General features: G+C 41.6%; 2 protein-coding genes across 12 annotated transcripts in view; one reads left to right on the top strand and one right to left on the bottom strand.

Annotated features, from left to right (window-relative positions):
- Window positions 1-10602: 10602 nt before the first annotated feature.
- Window positions 10603-19456, bottom strand: FPGT (fucose-1-phosphate guanylyltransferase). 3 transcript variants are annotated; one of them, XM_053392059.1, is made up of 4 exons: window positions 19184-19456; window positions 16221-16388; window positions 14367-14459; window positions 10603-12597 (listed from the first exon to the last, which is right to left on the bottom strand). In XM_053392059.1, the coding sequence occupies exons 1-4, from the start codon at window positions 19383-19385 to the stop codon at window positions 11147-11149; spliced, it is 1914 nt and encodes a 637-aa protein (XP_053248034.1). In that variant the 5' UTR covers window positions 19386-19456; the 3' UTR covers window positions 10603-11146. The 3 variants fall into 3 exon arrangements, with proteins under 3 accessions (XP_053248034.1, XP_053248035.1, XP_053248036.1); XM_053392060.1 differs by lacking the exon at window positions 16221-16388; XM_053392061.1 differs by lacking the exons at window positions 14367-14459; window positions 16221-16388.
- The window catches only part of LRRIQ3 (leucine rich repeats and IQ motif containing 3), a 45840-nt gene continuing 33501 nt past the window's right edge, over window positions 12798-25136 (top strand). For 2 of the 9 annotated variants that reach the window (XR_008331009.1, XM_053392055.1), the window contains exon 1: window positions 20644-20942. The gene's annotated coding sequence lies outside the window, so the exon portion shown is untranslated. Of the gene's footprint in view, window positions 12925-15333; window positions 15448-16200; window positions 16312-19495; window positions 19685-20643; window positions 20943-23675; window positions 23915-25136 lie in introns of those variants that run through there. The other 7 variants (XM_053392057.1, XM_053392052.1, XM_053392054.1 and 4 more) reach the window with 7 other exon arrangements.

The raw sequence follows: 25136 nt of genomic DNA on the forward strand, positions 1-25136 counted from the left end.
GCATGCGACAGAGGCCACACCCCGGGAACGGTTTTGACCGACCAGCTAAACCAGGTGTTGGTAGCCAATGGGTATCAAACTGGCTGTGAGTTAGGGACTTCTCCTGCAAACGAAGACAGGCTGTGGCGGATTGAGTGGATGAGACCAAACTGTAGAGGGAAGCAAGGGGCAGGTGAGTCTCATCAACCTGGGTAGGTACCCATCTAGCAGAAGGAAAACCCTGATCCTAAACCTCTGCTGCCTTGTGGGATATCTTCGGGAGAAGAAAAGGCCAAGGAGTAAACCCTACACAATCCAGAGTGGGGTCCCTAAAACAGTTGGATGGCCTCTTGTACACCTCCTTCCAGCAACTCCTGCAGCCAAGCTGGTGCCAAACGTGTTGCTATGCTTTCCTATGGATCGGTGAGGCCAAGAGAGGAGTCTGATTGTCTGGGCAGCCCATGACCTCCCTACATACTGCCCAGGCTTGTGCCCCAGGGAGATCACAGATGGATGACAACCATAACTGAAGCTACTGTTGTGCTTGCATCTTGGGTTACTGAAATGGTTTGGTAGCTCATTCAGAAGCTGCAGGTGGTGCAGAACACAGCAGTTTGAATGCTGAGAGGTGTACATCACACTGGTAGTAAAAAGAATTGCACTGGCTACCTCTTAGCTTAAAACCCATGTTCTGGGTCTACTTATTAAAGTCTAAAGGAGCAATGGGAAACTGGTCAAAGGGCTGCATCTCCCCCACAGTGCTGCCCACTTGCTAATAACTTGACATCATGGTGGCAGCAAGTGACCACTTCAAAGGGGTTTGCTCTCAATGCCAATCAGTTGAAGCTAATTGCCATAAGTTCTTAGGAGGATCACTAACTTAACCAGATGACTTTCAGAAAAAGAAATAAGCCTCGATAGCCAAAATATAAATCTCCACATTCAGGAAGAGTACATCTTTTTGATCCTGTAGGCAATTGTAAAGAAAGGGATGTCAGGATCAGACTCTTCCTCCTCTGCCATCCTCTTCCTAGTGACATCTGCTTAGACACTGTAGGATAATGAGTGCTAAACTAGAGAGGTCTTTGGCCTACTTTGGTCATCAAGGCAATTATTATTAGAAGATAAGGAGAATGGAAATGAGGTCATCACAATTGTCTTGGGTATTCTCACAGGCAGCCCCGAAGCAGCATGCTCCCCCACTGTTTAAGAGCTTTTCAGGAAACAGTTAATGCACATTTCAATTAAAAACTAGGCCATTTTTTAATAAATATTTATTAGCAATATTTGTTCTTGAAAATATCTTCAAAAAGGAGTTTAAGGACTATAAACCCATATATAGTTGTTTGATCAATGTTTTAAAAGCTTCATTTGTTTTTGAAAATATATAGCTGGCAGACCAAATTTTATAAACAAGCCAGATGCTGAATTTCTTCCTTTGTACTTTCACTTTGGTTAAAACAATGCTTCACACAACGTCAACAGAGAATGGGGTCTTGTAACATTACCTTTATCCTAATGTAAATCCTTTCTACTCAGATACTCTATCCATCATTTGCATGGATAAGATGTGATTACAGCTTCATTTTGATACTGTCCCAATTATAATCTGGTGCATCAAAGACCTTTAAAATGAAACACATTATTATGGAACTAAAATACACAGAATCAATACCTCATATAACTAAACAGGTGCCTACAACATCTCCACGGTGCTGACTGATTAAAATAAGTGTACAAAATGGCCTTCCTGCTATTTTTGTTACTGCTCCATGAGAATGGCATTTGCACAGGGATTAATCTTCCACATGCCATCCACTAAGCTGGCAGAAAAACTAGTGCTGTGTCTGTTAGTTGGAGGCTGAGAAACAAGGAGAGAAGGGAACTAGCAAGCTTTTCTGTGACACATATATTCCCTCTCCAAGTCAACAGATTTTCCTTTGATATCCAAATTATTTCCAGCACTTTCCGACAACCAGCCCCCTCAGTTTTCTCTGTCCTGCTAGCACTTGTCTATCCAGCTTTAACCTGTTTTTCTCATCTACAATTCCTGATGTTGTCTGCATAAGTGGCCGGTTTTTCATATTCCAATTTCCTGCCTAAGAGGTTACTGAAATAAAATCCTCCCCTCTCCAGGGTCATTGTATTAAACTCTAGCATGTCTAAATCTATGTTTATTGGAGCATGTTCTCAAAGCCATTCAGGGAAATCACTAGGATGATGTTCATTATGAGCACTGTTATTTCACGACAGAACAGAGCTAATTAAATAAAGGAAGCTGACATGAATAAAACACTCGTCTTGGCTTTATTTGAAGCTGTACACGGCTGCATAATAACACTTCAGTATGAATGGAGCCCATGTAGTCTTATATGAACTGTACATAAATGCAGTATCTGCCTAACAAGCCATGAGCATTCCAAAAGAACCAAATCATCATAGAATCATAGAATCATAGAGTTGGAAGAGACCACAAGGGCCATCGAGTCCAACCCCCTGCCAAGCAGGAAACACCATCAGAGCACTCCTGACATGTGGTTGTCAAGCCTCTGCTTAAAGACCTCCAAAGAAGGAGACTCCACCACACTCCTTGGCAGCAAATTCCACTGTCGAACAGCTCTTACTGTCAGGAAGTTCTTCCTAATGTTTAGGTGGAATCTTCTTTCTTGTAGTTTGGATCCATTGCTCCGTGTCCGCTTCTCTGGAGCAGCAGAAAACAACCTTTCTCCCTCCTCTATGTGACATCCTTTTATATATTTGAACATGGCTATCATATCACCCCTTAACCTCCTCTTCTCCAGGCTAAACATGCCCAGCTCCCTTAGCCGTTCCTCATAATGCATCGTTTCCAGGCCTTTGACCATTTTGGTTGCCCTCCTCTGGACACGTTCCAGTTTGTCAGTGTCCTTCTTGAACTGTGGTGCCCAGAACTGGACACAGTACTCCAGGTGAGGTCTGACCAGAGCAGAATACAGTGGCACTATTACTTCCCTTGATCTAGATGCTATACTCCTATTGATGCAGCCCAGAATTGCATTGGCTTTTTTAGCTGCCACGTCACACTGTTGGCTCATGTCAAGTTTGTGGTCAACCAAGACTCCTAGATCCTTTTCACATGTACTGCTCTCAAGCCAGGTGTCACCCATCTTGTATTTGTGCCTCTCATTTTTTTTGCCCAAGTCATGTCATATATCATGTCATATACATTGTCAGCACAACAGGGTGCCACTGTGGCAAGACATCTACTTTCCTAATATTGTCTCTGTTTTGATTATGTCACTTGATTTTTGATAATACATGCAGGTCCTGCTATCTAAATGCTTGTTATATGGAAATTCGCTTATCCAAACATGAAGAGTTAGTAACCAAAGCTCGCTATACACACCACATGCCCCTGGAAGGTATTACTAGCTAGAAGAGTGAGAGCAAGATGCAATATTATTCTTTAATGTGAGCTTTCACCAATAACCAACTTTGTGGATACAATGAGGTTATCCACCAACAGCAATGGCTACAAGTTTTTTCTTAGTGTGTGTGTTGTGCTATGTGCTTGATTTTGAAACCATTTTTAGTCCTCTATAAAATAATATCCTACTTTTCTTATTTCTTATGTCCCTGGGGCTTTTCTTATCTTTCCCTACTCTTCTAGCCACCACCCCTCCTTTGAATTTTTACAGAACAGAAACATCTTTCAGGACAGGAGGGTGAGTAGGGAGAGGAAGGAAGACCCAAAGTACAAGACTGGTGATGATACATGTTGAAGGAGAAGGTCAACTTTGGTATTAAATAATGTTTGCGAGACATTACATCATGTTGCAGTTGGCACCAAGGAATGTCAGGAGGGAATTTAGAAATACTGACCTCAGACATTTATTTTCTGAGGCGTGTCAAAGAGGTGGCCACAGATTTAATCAGAGAACCAATGTTTGTTCACCACATCAACTTTAAGTGCAGCTTGCCACATTTATTACATTAGTAGATAAGAACTGCAACTCTTACTGGTCTTAAAGTCATCTTTGTGATTAAGGCAGAAATCCTATAGTACATGCTTATCCAAATGCCATTGAGCTAAATATGACTTATGTCTGAGAAGACTTGTATAGGATTGCAAACGTAAAGTTCATAGCATTAGTACTTAAAATTCAGCTAAGTTGCCAGTTCATGTTTCCTTGTACCATAGACCAAAGGCTCAGATCCCATGTGAATTTAACCCATCAGTGCTGCTGAGCTGTTGTCAACTTCTCAGATGTGAGACTGGTTTTCCTACAGCAAGATCATCTGTGTTGAAAAATGCACTTAACATACCTCTTTCCTTCTGATTTGTTTACCTTTTGTGTGTATGTGTGCGCACATGCATAAATGTGGGTGAACATTGTTGAACCCATTCATAAAACCTACCCCACTGTGACTCTTCGCAACATGAGGGATGCAAAAAAGCAGCTCACACAACAATGAATCACCATGTAAGTTCCCTGGCAACCCTCCTGTTTTCTGTAGTTGCACAAATACTTCTTGCCCTGTTACCCTTGACGCGTAGGATAGACAAGTAGGTTAGTTCAATTTCACCCAAACCGCCACTTCTCGAGCTTCACTGTGGGGGCAGATACAACCATCTCTGCAAAACCATGGTGTACTGCATTACACACACACACACACACACACACACACACACACAAAATATACAGCACAACAAGACAATGACATATCCTTTCCAACAGCATACAAATCAATATGGCTAATCTGACTCAACAGCACCCCCTCCCCCAGTACAAACAAACCACACTTCAACCAACTGAATGCAGCCAACCAAGCTCTGGACGTTGCAATCTCTTGCAATGCCAACGTAAAAAATAAATATATAAATAAAGGAACAACCCACATGATGCTGACACAACCCCCCCGCACAAACACTATGCAACAGAATGAAAGATAACTATCCCACATTTCTCTCCCTCAACCACATAAGACAAATCCCACATTTCTCTCCCTCAACCACATAAGACAAATGACAAAGCGTGTTCTCCCTAAAATGAGAGCACGGGTTGCGGTGGGGGCTCCCAGGCCAGCCCTCTGTTGCCAGGCAGATTAATGGTTATGGCCTGGCACAACGAGTGGCTGACCGGGTTGCTGGGGCAAATTGCATGTAGCAAATTGGGTGGGTGGGACCATAGGCTTTAAATATTGGGGCTCACTGCTTCTGCTTTCTCTTTCGCAGTGTGCATCGGATCACCCACCTGCCCTGTGTTCCGGTTGACCTTGCTTTGCCTGTCATAGGGTCGTCTGCCTTGGGGCAGGGGCCTAGTAGGAATTTTGCCATTTGGCTGATTGGCTGGTGCCATCTGGTTTTTGCCTACTACTTAGCAATTAGTCACAACTTGTAAGGTTGCGGTTAGGCATTGGTTATAAAAATTGGTGGAGGAGGGGTCAGGATAGGCTGTGCCTGCCCCTCCAATAGTGCTGGAAGGGAATTCTGTTAAAGGAATCCTGGGGCTTGCCACGATTTCGTCCAATCCCTGAAATGGGACCAGGGCCGGCAACCAACAAAGATAAGCCAGGCTAAACTAGATTTAAAGGCTGGGAGGAAATCTGGCCAAAATCAGGTTAAAATGGATGCCAGGTATGCCTCACTGGGAAGCCCATTCCAAAGCTAAGGTGGCTGTTTCCCTGTTTCCCTATCATGTCTTGCTCAAGGAAAAACAGGGGAAAGGGCCTCTCTCTGTGTACGAACAGGGACATGTGGAGATAGACCACCATTGTCTGATTCCCAAGCTCTAAAGAGTTTTAAAGTTCAAGACCTTATCCCCCCCCCTGAATATTATACCAATGTATTAATAAAAATAAAAATATGATGTGGGATTCTGTGGCTCTGAAATTACAAGTTACCCACTTATCCAAGAAACGCAAAGGGACTTATTTCTGAAAATATTGTGCTGTATGTCACATTCCCATGGCCACATTTGTGTTACTATTTAGCTGGATGCTAGTGAGGACTGGCTCCCTCTATGACTGTTGTGAGTGAGTGAGTGAGTGAGTGAGTGGTGAGTTTCTAAGTGCATCAAGTCCATCATTACCAGTCATATGGTCAACAGAGCTAAAGACAGACAGGAATTAAAAATAAATCAATACATCTCTGCATTTTAATGGTGTGAATTAAAAAGCAATGGTAAGAGCCAGGCTCTAAAGCTGTGATACAATTAATTAGTAAGTAATAAACTTTGACAGATGAGCAAAAAAATAATAATTTCTTTACAGTCTTCCTGGAAAAGTTTTTGTTTGCAACATTCATTTTCTACTATGACACACACAAAAACTTTACATTAACACATTACAAGAAACTAATGTTTCCCCTCGAAATGGGGAAAATAATTCCAGGGAAAGGGTTTTAACTCAGAAGTAGCAAACACACACACACACAAACCAAAAAAACCCACCCCAGTATTTAATTAAGAATTGTATTTAAAGTAAAATTATGGCTTGCCATCTGAATTGTTAATTCGCTGAGTTTACAGAGGAAACAGGCAAAGGGGAGGAAATGAAATCCGTCACAATCAACAGAGGTATAAAAAAAAAATACATGATGGAAAAAGTGACGTGGATTATAAGTGTGGCAGCCTGCTTAGAGATAAGGAGAAGGGGGAAGAGCAGGCATATCAATCAACTTAACAGAGAAGCTTCTGGAAGTTGTGTGAGGTCAGAAAGGGGCAGGGAGAGTTGCCAGAAGCTATTGGAAGATTTCAAGTTGTGTGTTAAGAGAAAAAACTGTAGGCGATTTACTGAATTGGTACTTGCTGCTGCAATGCTCAGAAACATAAGGATGTAATCTTGAAGAAGAGGTTAGAATGGAGCTGAGAAGACACCAGCATCAAAGAGCAGTAACTAAACCTGACAAAGAGAAGGAACGAAGCTCAAACAAAGAAACCAACAGATCTGCTTTGAGATTTTAAGTAAATTGTGATAAAGCTGTAAGATAGAGCAGCTGTATTAGTCCCACAGTACGAGAAGCAGAAAGGAAGTGAGGCAGCACTGTTTACTACACATACTGAGCTTGGTTTGAACTACGTTACCAATTGCCCAGAATTTTACAGGCCCAAATAAGAATTCTGCTTTCTTGGCCAGTTAAAAGAATTAGACGACCTAAAGGCAGAAAAACGCCTGAAAAATGTTGGCCAATATTTTGTCAACCTGTCATAGCACGCACTGAGGAATTTATTTTGTTTTGTTTCCCATATATGCTACCCAATAACAAAAGTCCTCTGGGTGGTTAAAGGTAAGATTTAAACTACTGGATGATGATCCAACAAAATCATATTCTGAGTCGCCCCTCTGAAATTATGGGCAACTCCATCTATTTCAATGAATCTACTCTGAGTATGCCTTATCACCAACTCCAAGGTATTGTTGAAATTAACGAACATGCTGGTTTATTGTCTGTTATCATCCCAGAAGGATGATAACAGACAATAGCAAGTTGACGTTAAATGGGCAATATTTCACAATATTTACCTTATGAAACACTTTGCCGATTTAAAAGTTCTATTTTCAATTTTCCTGTGGCCACCTTACAGAGACGGTTACAGTGGTACCTCAGGTTAAGAACTTAATTCGTTCTGGATGTCCGTTCTTAACCTGAAACTGTTCATAACCTGAGGTATCACTTTAGCTAATGGGGCCTCCTGCTGCCACTGTGCTGCCGCTGCACGATTTCTGTTCTCATCCTGAAGTAATGTTCTTAACCCGAGGTACTATTTCTGGGTTAGTGGAGTCTGTAACCTGAAGCATCTGTAACCTGAAGCATCTGTAACCCGAGGTACCACTGTATTTTAAATGAGACAACAGGAGTGCAAACTTGGGCCTGCATTATTGATTTACTCGTTATATTTATATACCATCTCTGAACAAGAAGTGCTCACTGCAGCTTCTGGATCAAGCATTTATACAGGTGGTCAAAAAGAACAGATTGCTTTGCTTCCTCGCCCTGTTTCTCGGCATCAAGACTTTACTATGCACAGCGTGGGGCTAAACAGACAGCAAAACAGGCCTCCAGGACTTGTCGTCTAGAAGATTTGATAGCAGAAAGGAAAAGCTGGCTCTCTCCCTTCACGCACATGTGAGCAAGCACAAAAAACGGATTTTCATCACAAGAATGAACGTGCAGGTTAGAAAGGAGTTCCATACGATCCATAGGGGTTTTTTTGGTTGGGGGTGAGCCTGTCTTTGCTGATAATACATAGGAAAAATGAAGGGAGGGTGGTTTTTTTCTTTTTGTTTTGCTATGTGGGATAGAAATGGTCTTCATTGTTCAGGCATTCCTGGCAGATGGGAGACCACAAATCTTGCAGCAGAGACATGGGACGAGATACTCTCTGATGGAGTACTGGGGATTTCCAGCTGATGACTAGCATATTTTTTTTAAAATGTAACCCCAGCACTGTAGATTGCCTGTAAATGCCCATGGCCATACCCTGAAGTGCCAGAACCACAGCACGTGGTGATGACATATTGCCTTTCTCCATTACAGTGGTACCTCAGGTTACATACGCTTCAGGTTACAGACTCTGCTAACCCAGAAATAGTACCTCGGGTTAAGAACTTTGCTTCAGGATGAGAACAGAAATTGTGCAGCGGCAGCACAGCGGCAGCAGGAGGCACCATTAGCTAAAGTGGTGCTTCAGGTTAAGAACAGACCTCCAGAACGAATTAAGTTCTTAACCCGAGGTACCACTGTATACCACTCACACTGCTATTTTGCTTCACAGTGCACTTGAGCTGAATGAAGTGTTTTTGTGTTGGTACCAATCAGTTAGCCAGCAGGAAAGGGGCGCTCCTGACAGGATGGAGTTAATCTAGAGTGGACATGAAATATTGCAAATTACACTAAAATGGCCCCAGATTATTCTGGACACAAGCTTATATGACCTACAGTTTTCCAGTACCTGAGCCAGCCTATTCCTATTCCAACATTCACATATTTGCAGCTTTCCACAAATCAAATGGAGTCGTGCAGGTGAAAAGCTTTGAAGGTCCAGCAGAAAGAAATGATCTCTCTTTCCCTCTGCCCCTGCCCCTGCCCCACACAATACCTGGAAGGATGCAAAAATTGCTTTCTGATGCAATTAATTCCGAAACTGAAAGGTGCAGGGCGGAGATTGGGGTATAGTACTTGCAAAAAACATATATGAAAAGGTTACATTAAAATTTTTACTTGAATTGCATTCGTTTCATACGTCTACTATTTCTATCAGACATTTACTTGTTATGCATAGTAAACACTTATTTTCCTGATACAGTAATACAAAAAGGATGAAATAGTTTGAATTCCTTGAATCCAAATGCTGTATTTAATATTCCGGTTCTATAAAGCATGTGTCAATCTTGTAGTTAAAGCTGTTGAATGAGTATTTGCATGAAAGACGGCTGGAATGAAAAAAGCTTTGGATGATTACAAGAAACAGAAATTTTGTAATAATGGAAAAGGGATTTGGTTTATGAGTCTCATTGTTAGATCTACCAAGGTAAAGCATATGTGCGCATCTATAACTAAATTGCTTCTCTTTTAGCCTGAAAAAGAAGCCAACAGGAAAGTCTTACAAGCAAATGACCCCCATCCAGCTAGGAAGCATATGTACCTGATGAGGAACTGCATATGCAGACAGGTGCTGCATGTGTGATTCTAAGCCTAATCCAGTTGTATGGACTGGCTGTGCAAAACTCCAGCCAGAAAACCGGCAAATAGTGCCAACTGGCTTTTCCAGAAGGAGGCTGGATTTAGCCTTTCCCTCAACAGCTGATTGGCAGCATCCCTGATTATTCACAGGGGACTACATTCAGGCAGCTGAATGAGAGTAAAAAGGCAGAAGTACTGGCAACAGTTTCCTTAAAAACGGTTGCAGACAATCAACTAAGCCAGTGGTTCCCAAAATCGGTACACAAAGCATCCCATTCTAAACTCACTCACCTGGATATAAAATCCAGGACTTACTTCTATGTAAAGATGTTTGATTGCGACCCAAGAATACTCACTTGTAGTATTTTGAGTATGTAAATAATCTACTAGTTGGCTAAGGTCACAATGTAACAAGTCACTGCTTAGCCTTTGTGACTGCACTTTTTTCAGAATTCACTTGTAGGAAAGTTCAATAGAAGAAAGCTGCACAGACAAAACCACACCAAATCCCACAAAACTTTCCTTTGGCTATGGAGCAATTTCATTTTTTATTTTATTCATATCCTTCTTTCGCATCAGATAGATGTTCAAGGCAGTTTACAAAGATGTTTTAAAATCATAAAAAAACAAAAAACTAACTAAGAACATAAAAGACAGAAATAAAAAGGCAGCATATAAACATAACAATATATTAAAAGCCAACCGTAATTAAAGCCAAATACTTTAGTGGATCAGTCTGTAATCCTGAACAATGGAAATGTGTAAATCCTACAGAACTCAGTGGAGCCTATTTCTAAGTAAACTTGCTTAGAACTGTAATGCACAGCTTGTGCCTAAAAGATAATAATGAAGGGATGGTAGTGTTAAGAGTTCGCACACAAAATGTGGAATGGTACTGTGAACATGCACACCAGCTGTCATTCTGATGTCTCAGTGTTTGCTCAATGAAGATTCTCCAATCCTATCCAAATAACTTTATTGTGCTAGTCATTGGCCACGGCAAATCTGAATCAAAAATAAATGCAAGCAAAAGGGATGAAGATTATACAGACATGATCAAATGCACAATTGTTTTCTCCACTTAAAACAAACCAGCCTGAGAAAAGGTAAAGTGTTGCAAGAGGTAATATCCTTCTTTGAAAAAGTTTGATTGAAAACCACTTAAAACTTCTAATTAATAAGTTCTGTTCCCCACTTGAATTAATAAAAACCGAAAACATAATAATAATAATGGACAGCTATTTGCCTCTTTGTGTTTTTATAGATGTGAAATATTTCATTAATTTTTTCATCAAAAGAATAGTTTATCTGCATTTTTTTTGCATTATTAATGTTATGCTACAATAACACTGTTAATGCAGTTTCATTATTTCTACTTCAATGAAAGACAGACGGGAGGAAAAGTGTGTGTGCTGCTTGCTTCTGGGTTTCCGCAAGCTTGAAAGCAATCAATCCTCTTCAAATTAAAGAACGGGGGGAAATGTTAACACTTCCATACACTTTTCACAAATCAGATTCCCTTTTCAGTTTCTGTAGACTGATTTCTTCATAGAGCTGATGCCTGAACCTCAACATGTCTTCTACATCTTTATGGCGAAGCATTTCCTCAACAGACAAGAGCTTAAAACCATTCAATTTAAAAGGCAACGTGTTCTGCGCAGAGTTTAGAATCCCTAAAGACACTTTCAGTGAATCGCTTAAAGTGGAGCAAATAGGGAAAAGCCGAGCTGTCCATAACCCTCGACAGGTCTCATCACCAGAAAAGAGCTCGTCCGAAATTCTCAGGCCCCAGAGCTCTAAGCACTGTCCAAGGCTGATTCCAAAAAAATTGATTAAGTGAGTATCTGCCAAATCTGTCACTTTCTTTTTCAAGTTGTCTTCTGTACCAAACGCCATGCTCACATACATTACTTCTCCATCAATCCTCACGCTTAGTGTAGCTATGAAAGTGTTTGGAGGTATGTCTGCTTTTGTGTCAATATAGCAGCCGCTGATGATGCTGTTTGTTCCCACTGAAACCTCTGGTCCCAGCCAAGAATATTCAACTACTGAGCCAGGTGCAACAGAACACCTTGGACCGAGTATACTGTGAATGATACATGCCGATTTCCCAGTGTCCTCCACGCTGTCTGGACAGATGCTAAAAACATTTGGCATCAACCCCATTTCCGATTTCAACTTCCTATCAGACGTGAAATGAAACAAATATTCGCAAGTCGTCCCAATGTGATAGAATTTGGAGTTATTTAAGAGTACAACATTGAGTGGCAATCCTTTTAGAAGTTCAAATATTTTCTCCCTTATTTCCACTAGGCCCGACTCTTCTTTTGTAACGTTTTCTAAGTTTTTTGCATAATTTGGTGTTGCTCCGGGCCCTAATGCCTGGAGAAAGTCACCATAGGCATCTATTTCACAGCACAACATGCCCATCTGTTTATAAAAGGCCAGAAGTAGTTTTGCAGTGGTGTGATCAATGTAAAATAAGCTATCTGTGTACACGCACTCAGAAATGACATTGGAGTTTCCCTGTCCTCCAGGAGAAGATGCCGGACAATGACCTCTTTCACACACTGCTCCAGACTGACGCATCCTTGCAATGCTAGGCTTATGCAGGAAACGGTGGCAAGATCTGTATTCGAGCTGTCCCTTTTCTGTCAAAAGTGATGCTGGCTCCAACACAAACACACCGTGAGTCGTACCAATGGTCAAACTGGAAGGATGGGCTAATGCAGTAAACCCGGGCTGATCAAACCTTATGAATTCTGTTGCTTCAGTACTATATAGTTCAATATCGTCGGCACAAGTAATCAGGATGCCTGGATTCATGTGGAGGGGGAAATCAATGTACATAGCCAATTTTAAATCCAGCATTTGATAAACCGGGTCCCCAAAAGGCAAAGCTGTGAAGATTTTCCCCAGAGCGCTCGCATTTGGTAAACGTTGACTGTAGCCACCTTAAAAAGTAAATAAATAAAAGAGTAACTTTTACAATATGCACACAGGTGTTCGTGCAGATACACAGAATTTAAAGGATTTCATAAGTTATATAACATTTTACCTAATCATTTTTATGTGTGATTGATGGTGTAGTCCTGTGAAAACTTTTAAGAAAAACACTGGGGCCTAATTTGAATAGTAGAGTGCTGGGTATCTGGTGGGCAGGGCTTGTGTATTTTGCTCTGGAATCAGCCCCTCCCTTCAGTGGGTGCTCCATTATGTTCAGTTAAGAATGTCAGTTAAGAGGGACCAACTGCCTCTTCTTGCAGAATGTACTAAACTGTGTGAGTGAGGGGATATTCCCAGTTTGCCAGGAGGACTGATTTTGTTAATCATATCCACCTCCACAACAAAAACACCATTGCTTGTTAAGAACAACCATTACAGAATTCATTAAATCTGAAGCAGAAAGCCATGCAATGCAGGGGGAATTTATTTATTTAGATATATAATTTTATATTCCCCCAAAGGCTCAGACCAGGTTACAACATTTACAAAACATGTTTTATTAAACAGGGAAATGAAAGCTGAAATTGCTATTTAAATTATGACAGACATATTCACCTTATACTGTATGAAAGCAACTGGCTCTCCAATCTTAGATGTGATGTATGAACTAGATCAAGCTTCCTTAACCTCGACCCTCCAGATGTTTTTGGCCTACAACTCCCATGATCCCTAGCTAGCAGGACAAAGTGGTCAGGGATGATGGGAACTGTAGTCTCAAAACATCTGGAGGGCCGAGGTTGAGGAAGCCTGAACTAGACTTTTCTTTTCTCAAAAATGGGGAGTAGCCATTGCTTCTTTATAGCAGGCTCTTATATGTGTGACCTGGTATCTATAGCAACCAGGAGGGCCTTCTTTAGCTTGCAATCTCCATCTTGGGACAGGGTCTACAAGCTGACCTAATGACTACTACAACATTCAGCCTAATTTTCGTACACTACCCCCAAACTACTTTTTGCAGAACATTTTGCCTGATGAAGAGTTCTGGAGAACTTTAAAGCTTGCCACTTTTAAAATAAGGACTTCCACAAACATTGACTTAATTCTGATTGGTTGGCTAAAACAAACTGAAACAAAAGCCACCATTTGGTTTCACACAACACAAACCATATAGCGGCGTGTTTGTGCTGTGTGCTACATCCATTGAGGTGGCAAAGCTGCATGGAGGGCAGGAGGCACATTCACAATCAACCCATGGTTGAAAACAAGTTATAGTATGACATCCAAACTAACAGTATATTGAGAAAATAATTGTCAACGTGCATGTTTCTCTCTATGCCCGGATAGAAGATAATACCATAACCAAGTGCATACTATTAAGCATACAACCCGTAACATGTTAATGGACAGTCTAACAATGTGGTTATTACTTTCTGGTGCACTGAAAACTCACCACACACAGGATTGCACTGGATTTCTGAATCCAGTGCTATGTACCATAAGGAAGTTACACCCTGCCCTCTCCAACTTTAGGGGAGTGATAGGGGAGTGAGATTTTATTGGATGCTGCCATTGGCTTTTATATATTCCTTCTCTTTTCCTGCTTAAGGTATTTGCATTGGATGATGATTCAGATGATTTGACCTAAATAAGCCAATCCAATTTGAGTTTAATTTTGTAGTGGGGAAAACCCCTATTCATCTTCACTGCTATCTTTTCTTCAAGGAAGAAAAACACCCTACATAATGCAAGAGAAGTGTAATTTAAAGGAACAGATTACCAGAATGAATTAATATGACGGTAAAAGAATCCCATTTATCACCATAACGTTCTTCTAAGCACTGAAGGACATGAAGCGTTGATCCACCGTTTCCTACAAAACATTTCAACACATACTTCAATTTAGAAATAACAAGAAGAGGCAATCAATATGCCTTGAGTATTCAGTTCGCTCACTTCTAGTATGAGATCACTTAACTGGGCTCACATAATAGGATGGAGAGAAATATCTTTCTTTTGAAATTTATGTCAGTTCAAATCCCCTTAAAGCTCACTGGGTGATGTTGGACTAGTTCACCATCTCTCTGTCTAACTTACCTCACAGAGTTACAGTAAAGACAAAATAAGAGTTCCCATGAACTGTCCTGAGCAATTTGAAGAAAGAGTGGGATACAATAAATGTGATAAAATGAATATATGTACATATAAAGAAGCAAACAACAGGTTTCTGCTTCAAGACTGCTTTCACCAATATACAATTAGTCTATTTTTATTTATACCTCACTGACATAAATGCAACACATTTATGTTGATTTTTTTTTTACTTCATAGTGATTTGGGTAATGAAAATTTTATATTGAAAATTTACTTCAAAGTTGTCAAGCCCAATGAATAGGACAAAAAAGTTGATGACTGACTGGATAGAATATTTAACTTCACAGATTGGTTTCAGAATCAGTTTGAAGGTATACCTGATGCTGTAATATTTATCCAAGACTAAAATGATCATTAACATACTTCTCAAACAGACACAACTTTTATTATGACTAAAATCTGGACTCCCTGTAAGCCTGGGCTCTTTAACCTTCTAGAGTTACCCATAATGAAACCTTGGTTGGCTGCAAAGTGACTCAGTGGACTGTGACCTCTCTATGTTAATGCTAAAATCAGGCTTGGTTGAATAGTGTAAAGCATATATAGGACACGTTTGCTAATACAGGAGAAAAGCCTGCTGGATCACATCAATAGCATATTTAGTCCAGCACCTTGTTCTTGTGGTGGCCAAAGAACTGCCTATAAGAAGCCTGCAAGCAGGACTTGACCACAAGAGCACTGTCTCCTCCTTAAGTTCCTAGCAACAGGTATTGAGAACCATACTGCCTCTGGCCCAGAGTAAGATAGATGTGGGTTCTTATTTCATAAGGTGGAATTAAATGCAACACTGATTGCTAGCTGGGTTGCTAGCTAAGTACTCCAACCCTTTGTCCAGTTTCTACCTGTAGAAATAGCCTTCGCGTCTTAGACACCATAATACATGATGAGAACGCACAGATGATAATACCTAAACTAGGATAGACCTTAATGAATCTATTCAACTGTCATGTCGTCCAAAAGAACATCCGTCTCATTAATACAGATGGGAGCTGAACACTTGAATCAAAAGAAGCTTAATAATAGTATTTGAACATATTTTTGGAGGTTTAATTAATATAATTCAGCTTCTAATGGCATTCTGGAAATCTTTCAGTGAAAGAGATACAGCTGTCATAATATGCACCCGAAGGAGAACCTTTTTATCTGTCTGAAAATTAATCAAATTATGCTGAATATTTAAACCACAAACTGGCTCGGTTTCTGCTCACCAGATGACTGGAAAGTTAGCCTTCCAAACTTGAGGCACGAGCCTGCCAAAGTTAAGCAAAATATACTGTTGAGCCACGCTGGGCTCTTATGGCAGTGAGGGCAAGGTACAAGATCAAATTATTGTTATTAAACTTAAGCAAGGTTATGTCCTATGAGTTTTAATGGAAGAAAATGATAGTGCTTATTTGAGCTAGGGTTATGCTTTTAACTTTGCTACAAAGAACTTATCTGTCATGTTGTCACATTCCCAGGAAATGCGATCAGAACCCACCAATTTTTGGTCCAGGAGGATCCACGAAAACATGGTAATGAACACCGAGCGGGAGTTCCTTTCTTTTCAGCTTTTGGGATAATTGTTGCTGGTAAGCTATTTCTTGTTTCTTGTCAACTGCTGTTATTACAACAATATCCCAAAATGATCCAGTCTGCACCGTTTTACCTGTTTGAGGATAAGAACATTTTATTACAGGAGATACAATTGCCAAGAGCACTGAAGCCCTTTAAAATGGTCCTCTCCCTAATAGACTCTGAGGCTTGGCTCCCATTCCTTATCTTTCTAGCTAAACCAGGGATGGAGAATCTCACACCTGCTGGAGTGCATGCACAAATGTTCTCCCCCCAGGCTTCTTTACCTGGCTCTTGAGACTCGCTCCAGGTCCTAATAAAGCTATTGGGCTAGGAGTTACCCAAGGGTTTCTTCTTGCACAATGGGCTTTCCCGCCTCTTCTCCTAACACCACCCACAGAAATTGGCTCAGAGGAATTGGAATAGCCCCAAAACAAATGGGAGCGGGGGGCATTACCTGACTGTGGATTTTGAAGGTTTACGAACCAACATGGCTTCATCTGTAATCTGGATAGCTCGGTTGGTTAGAGTGTGGTGCTGAGACTGCCGGTTCAATCCCCATATGGGATGCTTACATATTCCTGTATTGCAGGGGGTTGGACTAGATGATCCTCAGGGTCCCTTCCAACTCTGCAATTCTATGATCTATGCTTTTTGGTACTACAAGTCAGTAACTCTGCATACAGAATCAGGTGATATTACAATTTCCAGGACAAGAGCAGCTCTTTTGTTACAATGCTCCTGGCTCTGTGAAAGTACAGTATGTGGTTTAGTCAGAGTAGTTATTACTTTGTGCATTAAACTGGGTGTGGCAGGGAGGAAAAATATTTTATTTTTATTTTTAAATGTCTACACAGATCTGATAAATACAATTGCTGAAGTTTATTCTGCAAAGAAAATGTGAGTGATTAAAATCAACCATTCACTAATTAGTTTTGGAAAACAATAACATATCAGGGATTTGTGAAGAGAAATTTGAAGAAGGGGAATGGGGGCAGTTGCCTACCTAACAGCATCTATCAATATAAGAGAAAAGAAGGAAACCTAAACACCAGGCTCAATTTTAAGCAAACAACCTAAAGGGCTCCCTTCCACAACTATTCCCAAAGGCAAGGAAAACTAGAGTCACTTAAAATTCTGACACACTTCATCCTTTGTCTTCCCTGGTCTTCCCAAGAATAAGAAAGAGCCCTGGTGACTCAAAGGACTAGGTATAGCTCCTTGCCTGAGGGAAAGAGCTAGTTTGTCCTCTCCTAGCTAACTATTTTTGTTTTGTTTTGTTTTTTGTTTTCAAAACAACTTGGTATTTATCAGGGGACAAGCAAGGAGAATTTGTGGTTTGAGTGTTGACTCCTCCCTTGTGCTGTAAATGCCATAAGATTAAAAACAAAGAATAAGCAAGTGAGGCAGCTAAGATACAGGACTGCTTCTCTCTGGCAAGGAACTATTTCTATTCCTTTGATGACCAACCTGTCGAAAACAGTACCCCATCAAATCTGGTGCTTGCCTTCAGATTACTGCTATTTAGTAATCCCTAACTGAGCTTTCTAGCTAGTTCAATTATTGCACCTATACCACACACTTTCTTTCGGAAGCTCAAAACAATTTTCATGGGTTCCCTAGTCTCTCTCCAACCACTGGCCATACGTTGACGTGCTTGCTTTACCAATATTAAAGCATCACATTCCTGAATAGTCTCTGCAGATTGATGCACTTACTCAACACAATGTTATAGGAAAATACTCTCAGAAAAACCATTTTCACTTATGAGGCATCAAAATAGAGAGAGCTATGGTGTGTGGCTCAGATAAAACAGTTTGTAGAATTATTGTCAAAATATGTCCCCATTAAGACATGGATGAGAACATACTCCAATGTCATCCCTGCCTCACAGTGCTAAATACAAAGAAAATCCTGGAGACCTCAATTATCAAGTCACTGTACCTCTCACTAATAGTCTGTGCTTTGTCTCACTGGGAAAGGAATAAGGCATTACCTCTGCCATTCCACATTCCTCTGTAGCATGGCACGCAACTAGAGTGACACAACTAGGCAGCAATCCTATGCACATTTACCCAGGAGTAAGCTCATGGAACGAGCTAGGACTTCTGTATAAACATGCATTCCATTGTGCCGCTAAAAACTGCATGCACAAAATACATATTTTGGTAAGAGGATTTTGTGTGCAAGGTATTTTTTTATTTTTATTTTTTAAAGAACTGAAGCCTTGTTTTGGAGAATGAAACAACTGCAGTCTCAATCAGATGAGTGTCAGGCGGAAGAGATGGGTAACGAGCTGTCTGCCTTTAAAGCGAGATGCAGATATCAAAACCATCCACGTTCTCACTTTTATAGTTTCTCCCTGTAACGGGATCACCTAACTTCCGGTATCAATGGGTCTCTTTTTGCCAGGCTGGCAGGGTCTGCAATGGGAGAGACTGAGCAGGTTCTACGGGTGTGTCAGATTTGAAGCAAGAGCTGCAGGGCATTATTTTCCTGCGCAAGTTTCAGTCTAGCCTGGGTGGAAACAACAACAACAACATACTCTCCCTCTGTTGTCCCGGACCCTCTTTCCTCAGAATGGGGACCTGGGTGCGGAGCGCATTTTCTGCCAAGGCGGGCAATGAAAAGGCAGGGGGCTCCAGCCGAGCATGCTCCATCGCATTTGGACCTGCCCGGCAGCACCGTTACACATGCAGACCAGAGAGCGGCCCAGCCCTGGCCCTCCCGGCTGGGCCAGTCCTTCCTTTGCACGCTGGGGATACAGAGGGAGGAGAGGCCTTCGCAGTAACTCGCGGGAAGACTGCTCGCCAGGGGAGGAGCCGGCCCCACGGTCTGCGCCCTGAGCGCCTCCGGGGCGCAGTGAGTCCCCCAACCCAGCCCTTCCACCTCTCAGCTGCGCGAACTTCTCCAGCCTCTCCCGAGTGGCTGCTCGCAGCAAAACTTCCGCCTCTCCTGCAGCCTGCATCGCGGCAGCGCCTTCTTCTCCGTCTCGCTGCTTCCGGGCTTGGGCAGCAGACCCGCCTCCTGCTCGACTGGGCTGGCCTCGCCAAAGCAGCCCGTTGCTTCGGCGACCAGGAGGCGCGCACATCCCCGCGAAGGCTGCCCAGCGGGATGCGCGCGGTGTCCTTGCCCCGCGCACCCAGCTGGAGGAGGCAGGCAGGCAGGCAGGCACGGGAGAGGACGGGAAGGAGCCAGGCGAGCAAACAACGGAGGGGGAGAGGCAGGAAGTGGGATCGGTAGGTGCGCCTTTCATTCTGCCTTCAAGAGGGCAGAGGCAGGCGAGAGGGAAAAGCCAGCCGAACCGTCCCACCAGCACTTGGGAGCTGCGCAGAGCCCCTTCTCTCTTTGCTGACACGCACTCTGTATCTCTTACACACCGACACTCAGGTATTCATAGGTTTCTTTTCTTGAGTAATGGGCTGTGTTTTTGAAGTTGTGAACAAACTAACAAGGCGACTCTTTCTTCTTCCTCCTCCTCCTCCTCCTCCTCCTCTCCTCTCTCTCTCTCTCTGTGCCCCCTCCCACCTTTCCACATCTCCCCGCTTAACTGTTTCCTGCCTCTCTTTATATCCTGGAAAGACACCTTTGGGAAAGACACACACACAGAGAGACACACGGTTGCCTCGGATGCTAGCCCTACTCAGAGTAGACTCATTGAAATGAATTAGAAATCCAAACATTAATTAATTAAATGCTTTGATATGTGCTGGAAGCCAACCAGAGTCAACCTGGGAAAACCCAGCTAGATGGATGGGGTATAAATAATACTTATTTATTATTAAGTATTACACTTAGGTAGGAATAACTAGCTGCACCAATATAAGATGGGGGACACTTGGTTCACCAGCAGTATATGTTAACAGGATCTAGGAGTCTTAGTAGACCACAATATGAGTCAACAATGTGATGCTGCAGCAAAAGAAGCTAATGCTATTCTAGGTTGCATCAACAGAAGTCTAGTCTCTATATCAAGTACCACTCTACTACTACTACTACTACTACTACTACTACTTCTTCTTCTTCTTCTTCTTCTTCTTCTTCTTCTTCTTCTTCTTCTTAGTGCTCTCACCCAATCGGTCATTATTTTACTACCAGCTTTGGTTGGACCTTGTGGTTCTAGTTTAAATAAACCCCAAACACCCCTCAAATAAATACCACAATCTGTCTACCCCTGACCTACGGAACACAACTTCTCTCTCTTTCCGGGCTGTGCAGTATAGAAGGTCGGTCGTGGAAGAAGCAGCCACCTCATCCACACTTGCCCACCTGCTTTTTCTCCCTCTGGAACAGAGATTGGCATGCACATAGTTCTAATATTAATGCATGTGAAAGATAAGAAGAACAAATCTACCAAGGAATCGGGGATATCTTTTGCAGGCAAAGAACGTGCCCTGCCACTGAGATAACAGCCCTTCCCAGTGATCTCAAGGGAAGAGAGGGTGGCCTGGAATGCTGGGAGAAGGTGACAGTTGGGTGCTGAAGGGAGAAGCAGGCAGGTGAGAAGAAGAAGCCAGGCAAGAGGCTTGGTCTGAGGAACAGGGCAGGACAGCACATCTGGAACCCCATACGGGCTTGGTACAGGTGTAATACAGTGCGATGGTTTGATGCAAGTTGGTGTCATAGTCTGCCGTTACATCCAAGCTAGGTGTGGAAATCACATTTAAGATTCATTACCGTTCTGGTCTGTAGCCAAGTGCAACCCATAGTCTGCTAGTTCTAATTTAACAACAAACTATGGTTTGCATGGAAGTTGAAGTCGCTAATTGGCCAGATGGAGAAAAGAGATTCTGGAATGCTTTCAGTGGGGAGATTCTCCCGGCACATATTTTGATGTCATTTTGGTGCCAGGCAAATACTTCTTTATTTTACTTTATCAGGCCTCTTAATTTGATTTGATCTGTTGGCTGGTGTATTTTATGTTTAGGGTATGTTTTTAGTTTGTAATGTTGTGTTTTCAAATTTTGTAAGCTGGCCTGGGAATTGAATGAAAAAAGTGTGAGGTGTGGATTTGTGTGCTAAATAAATAAAACTGAGAGGGAGAAGAATAGGGGAGCATGTAATCATGAGGCTTGCTATGCCCAAGCCTGGCTTGATGTTGTACATGATCCAGATCAATGCTTTTCTTTATTCAAATTTCCAAAAGATTGTTCCTTATGCTAAGAACTGTACTTGTGTGCGACTGTGCACATGATTGTAATATTAATGCAATGTCACAGCTTCTTACCTCCCTTCCATGGGTAACTGCCTATTGCTCTCTGGCAAGAGAGACCCACAGGACACTCAGAAAGGGTCTCACTCATCCACTAGCTTGACTAAGAAAAGAAAGAGGTGGCATTCTCCTGGCGCTTCTTCCTCAAACCCTTTGTGCTTTTGAGATCACAGAAGGTAGAGGTGGGATTCCCGCCCCCCCCCCGCCGCCCCCATAACAGGAATAGAAACAGGGAAGGAAAAAACATGCCCTGATAAGCTTCCTGAAGGGGAAAAGCCGTGAGCATTTCCATGGTTCCTTATGCTCATTCTTGCGCATGTCTCTTCCCCAAGCCCTCTGCTTATCAAAGATGGGGATGAAGTTAGTACCAAGAGGGACAGAGGCTTGGCTAGGAAGCCAAGCTGCTATTTATAGACTCTTGCAATTGCTTCTTGCAATTTTCTTATGCAGTTTTCAGCACATTCACCTCTTTACCCTGGGCTTTGACACTCGAGATATATGTTTTAGGACCTACCGTATTCTGTAATTTGTTTTAATTTATTTTAATGTTGTATTTTAAAAAAATATGGTAATATGGCCTGGTGAAGGGTAGAAAATAATTCTAACTAATAATGACAATATTACTAGTAATAATATTCTAATTTTAACAGCAACAACACCCCTCCCTCCCCAAAAGCCAGGAATCGCAACTTACCACCATGTGTGTGTGTGTGAAGTTCTGTTCAGTGACAGTGGAATAGTGATTCCATAGGTGAGGGGTAGCAGCTAAGGGTGACGGTTTTATTATTATTTTCTTGCACCTCTGAAATACATAGTTTGCTTATTTAAAGACTTATACTCTTCTTGCTTTAAGCAATCATTATGCAACACAATGGCAAACGAGATTATACTTGTCTTAGCGATGGGGTAACAAAGAGGAAACACGATGCTGAACGCAGGAGAAATAGCCCCCTCTAGGAGGTATGGGACTTCGTATACAGGCCACACAGAATATGGCTCTTGGTGATGAGGGAAGCCCTGATGGGCTGGAAAAACTAATGGTTCAGTGGCAAGTCTGTAAAGGAAGAAGTGGTTTAAATCTAGAATTTAAAGGTCCGCAGGAGTCATCTCTATTGCTACTGATAAATCATCACATTTACTTGCACGCTCCTTTTCCAAATAATTTCAAAGCAGCTCACAAAAGCAGTCAACAAATCAAAACAAACACAGTCATAAATATATAAACTACATTCCATAAACGCAGTATTTCACATCCGCATTTGCAAGTTAACAAAAACATCCATATTAACATTTCTCTAAACTTTGAAATGCATTCTAGGCCCCTTCAGCAGCAGGAGCAGCCTATGTCTTCAGAAGCTATGCCGTCCCAGGCTGAGTGGAAATGGGTCAGGCAGAAAACAGGGATCAGGTCTTTTCAGGGTTCACAGTGGTGAAGAAGGCCACTCACTGTAAACAGCAGCAATGTTGAGTTGCCTGGAGGCGACTGCTTCCTCTGTCCATCTAGGAATAGTGACAGGTGGCTTTAAAACAGGTCTAAACAAATTCATGGAGGGTAAGGCTTTCAGCAGCTACTAGCCATGATGGCTATGTTCTGCCTTCCGTGTTGAAAGCAGTGTGCTTCTGAACACCCCTTGCTGGAAACCACAAGAGGGGACAGGCTTCTCATAGGTACTTAGGTCGCCACTGAGAGAACAAGATGCTGTACTAAATGGACCACAGGCCTGATCTAGCAGGTTCTTCTTAGGTTGGCTCTTGAAAATGCTTTTTAAACCATTTCTTCCTTTACAGATTTGCCATTGGTCAGTTGGTTTGACTCCTTTCTAGCAAATGGGCTCCGTTATATTCTTTCTTTCATTTTTTACAAACGGCCAAAGGAAAAATGAGCCACGAGCCACGTTCTACCTGGCTTGCTTGTTCTGCTAAACTGGCTTATATATTTTCATGTCTCCACAAGCATTTTCAGTACTAAGTGCTATGCGAGCGTATGAGTTCGTTTGATTTGATGCAAGTGAAATGTCCTTGCAGGGAGGCGTTGGCAATCTTGATATTCGCCGAGATCTTCTTGATGTATAAATGTGTGTGGAGATCTCTTTCTATATCATTGCTCGTTTTATAATGTTGTGGCTCCTGTCAGATACTTTTGCTCTATTCTTTCTTTTTAATTTTAAGAGTTGGATCAAATCTAGTCTTTGGTGGATTATAAAAGTACAAAGTGCAAATGAAAGGAAATGAAGCAGTCATGCCCTCTGATATGGTCTCACCATGCACAAATCCTGCAATAAAAGAAGTCTTAAAAATAAGGCAGAAGCCTCTGTATGAAATCACACAAAAAGTACATGAAACCCTGGTTTTGGTCCTAACAAAAAGACTACTTTATCCATCCCTTAAAATAAGGGCAGAAATTAAATGTGCTGATGGTCTCCTTACTTTAAAAATAAAAGTAATATATTTCTGAAATTTCTTCACTAATCCAGTAAATATTAATTTGACATCTCTTTAAACCATGACAAAGCAGACTTATATGAGGTGCGTCTCCAAAAATTAATTTAAAATATAGCCTCATTTAATTTATCTCTTGCTCAGTTAAGGCTGAAGAAATCATAAATTAGTTTTCTGGCAGATCTCCAGTGACCTCAGTGGAATTTTGCTGGCACAAATATAGGTTGGATTATAGGGTACAGGTATCTGTTTTTCATTCCTTAGCCAGTTCAGTAATGGTGCTCATTGTACAAGATAGTTTTTTAAAAGTTTTTTTATTACTATTTTCAACATACATACTAAAAGCAGCTAAATTTCAATCTGTAGTGTAGCTTATTTCCCCCAGCTTTCCCCTGATCAGGGATTTGATCAACTCCAACCCCAGTAGAAAATTCAGGCTGCTTTCTACTGAACTTGCGGTTCTGTTACATACTCATTTACCTTTTAATGCATGATGGGAGTATTCTCTGAAGGAGACGGAATCGCCATCTTGAGCTTTAAGAAGCTACTAGTTCAGTGTAGATATTGCAGATTTTCTAGCATTGGCCAAAGTTATGCTGCAGGAAATGGCTGATATCCCTGAGTAGCAGCCGAGTTGGAGGAAGGACGTACTTTTACAGTCAGGTGATGGGGAGCAGCATTGGAGACAAGGGGATATGTCAAGTTGATCAAGCAGTTTTCACTGATAAGTCACATCATAAGCAAATTGCATTAGTAGTGCATACCTGTATGTTGACTCCAATTCCACTTTAGTCTTTCTTTCTCCATATGTGTTTATGTGTGTGTACATCTCTGTACACACACACACACACACACACACACACACACTTATCCTATACTTGGAGATTCAGTTAAACATCATAACAATAAATGTTTAAATGGCACTTTCATTGAACAAACAAAAGATCTTGTTGATGACTAGTCCCTAATTGTTTTTACCCTGAATATAAAGGTCTTGCACTGTTTCTAGAAAACACTTTGACCTAGAGTACAATTCATTGTGTTTGCCTGTATGCTTTCCAGCTTATAGGTACACTGTTTTTGTTTTCATTACATTATCCATTTTTATTGACACAGTTCCTTAGTGTTTTCTTTTATTGTGATAACATGGAAAAAACAGCAGAATTTTGCACTTGCTTACATGTTTTCAAA

Source organism: Podarcis raffonei, chromosome 6, assembly GCF_027172205.1.
Source record: "Podarcis raffonei isolate rPodRaf1 chromosome 6, rPodRaf1.pri, whole genome shotgun sequence".
NCBI lineage: Eukaryota > Metazoa > Chordata > Lepidosauria > Squamata > Lacertidae > Podarcis > Podarcis raffonei.

Bases quoted from the DNA above. Each gene is read 5' to 3' on its own strand.
- FPGT (XM_053392059.1), bottom strand. From the start codon at position 19,385: ATGTGCGCGCCTCCTGGTCGCCGAAGCAACGGGCTGCTTTGGCGAGGC. The intron at 16,389-19,183 runs GTGGAAGGGCTG...ATCCTCAAACAG, and splicing joins GAAGTTCGCGCAGCTGAGAG to GTAAAACGGTGCAGACTGGA. The intron at 14,460-16,220 runs GTGGGTTCTGAT...AATGTTTTGTAG, and splicing joins TCCTCCTGGACCAAAAATTG to GAAACGGTGGATCAACGCTT.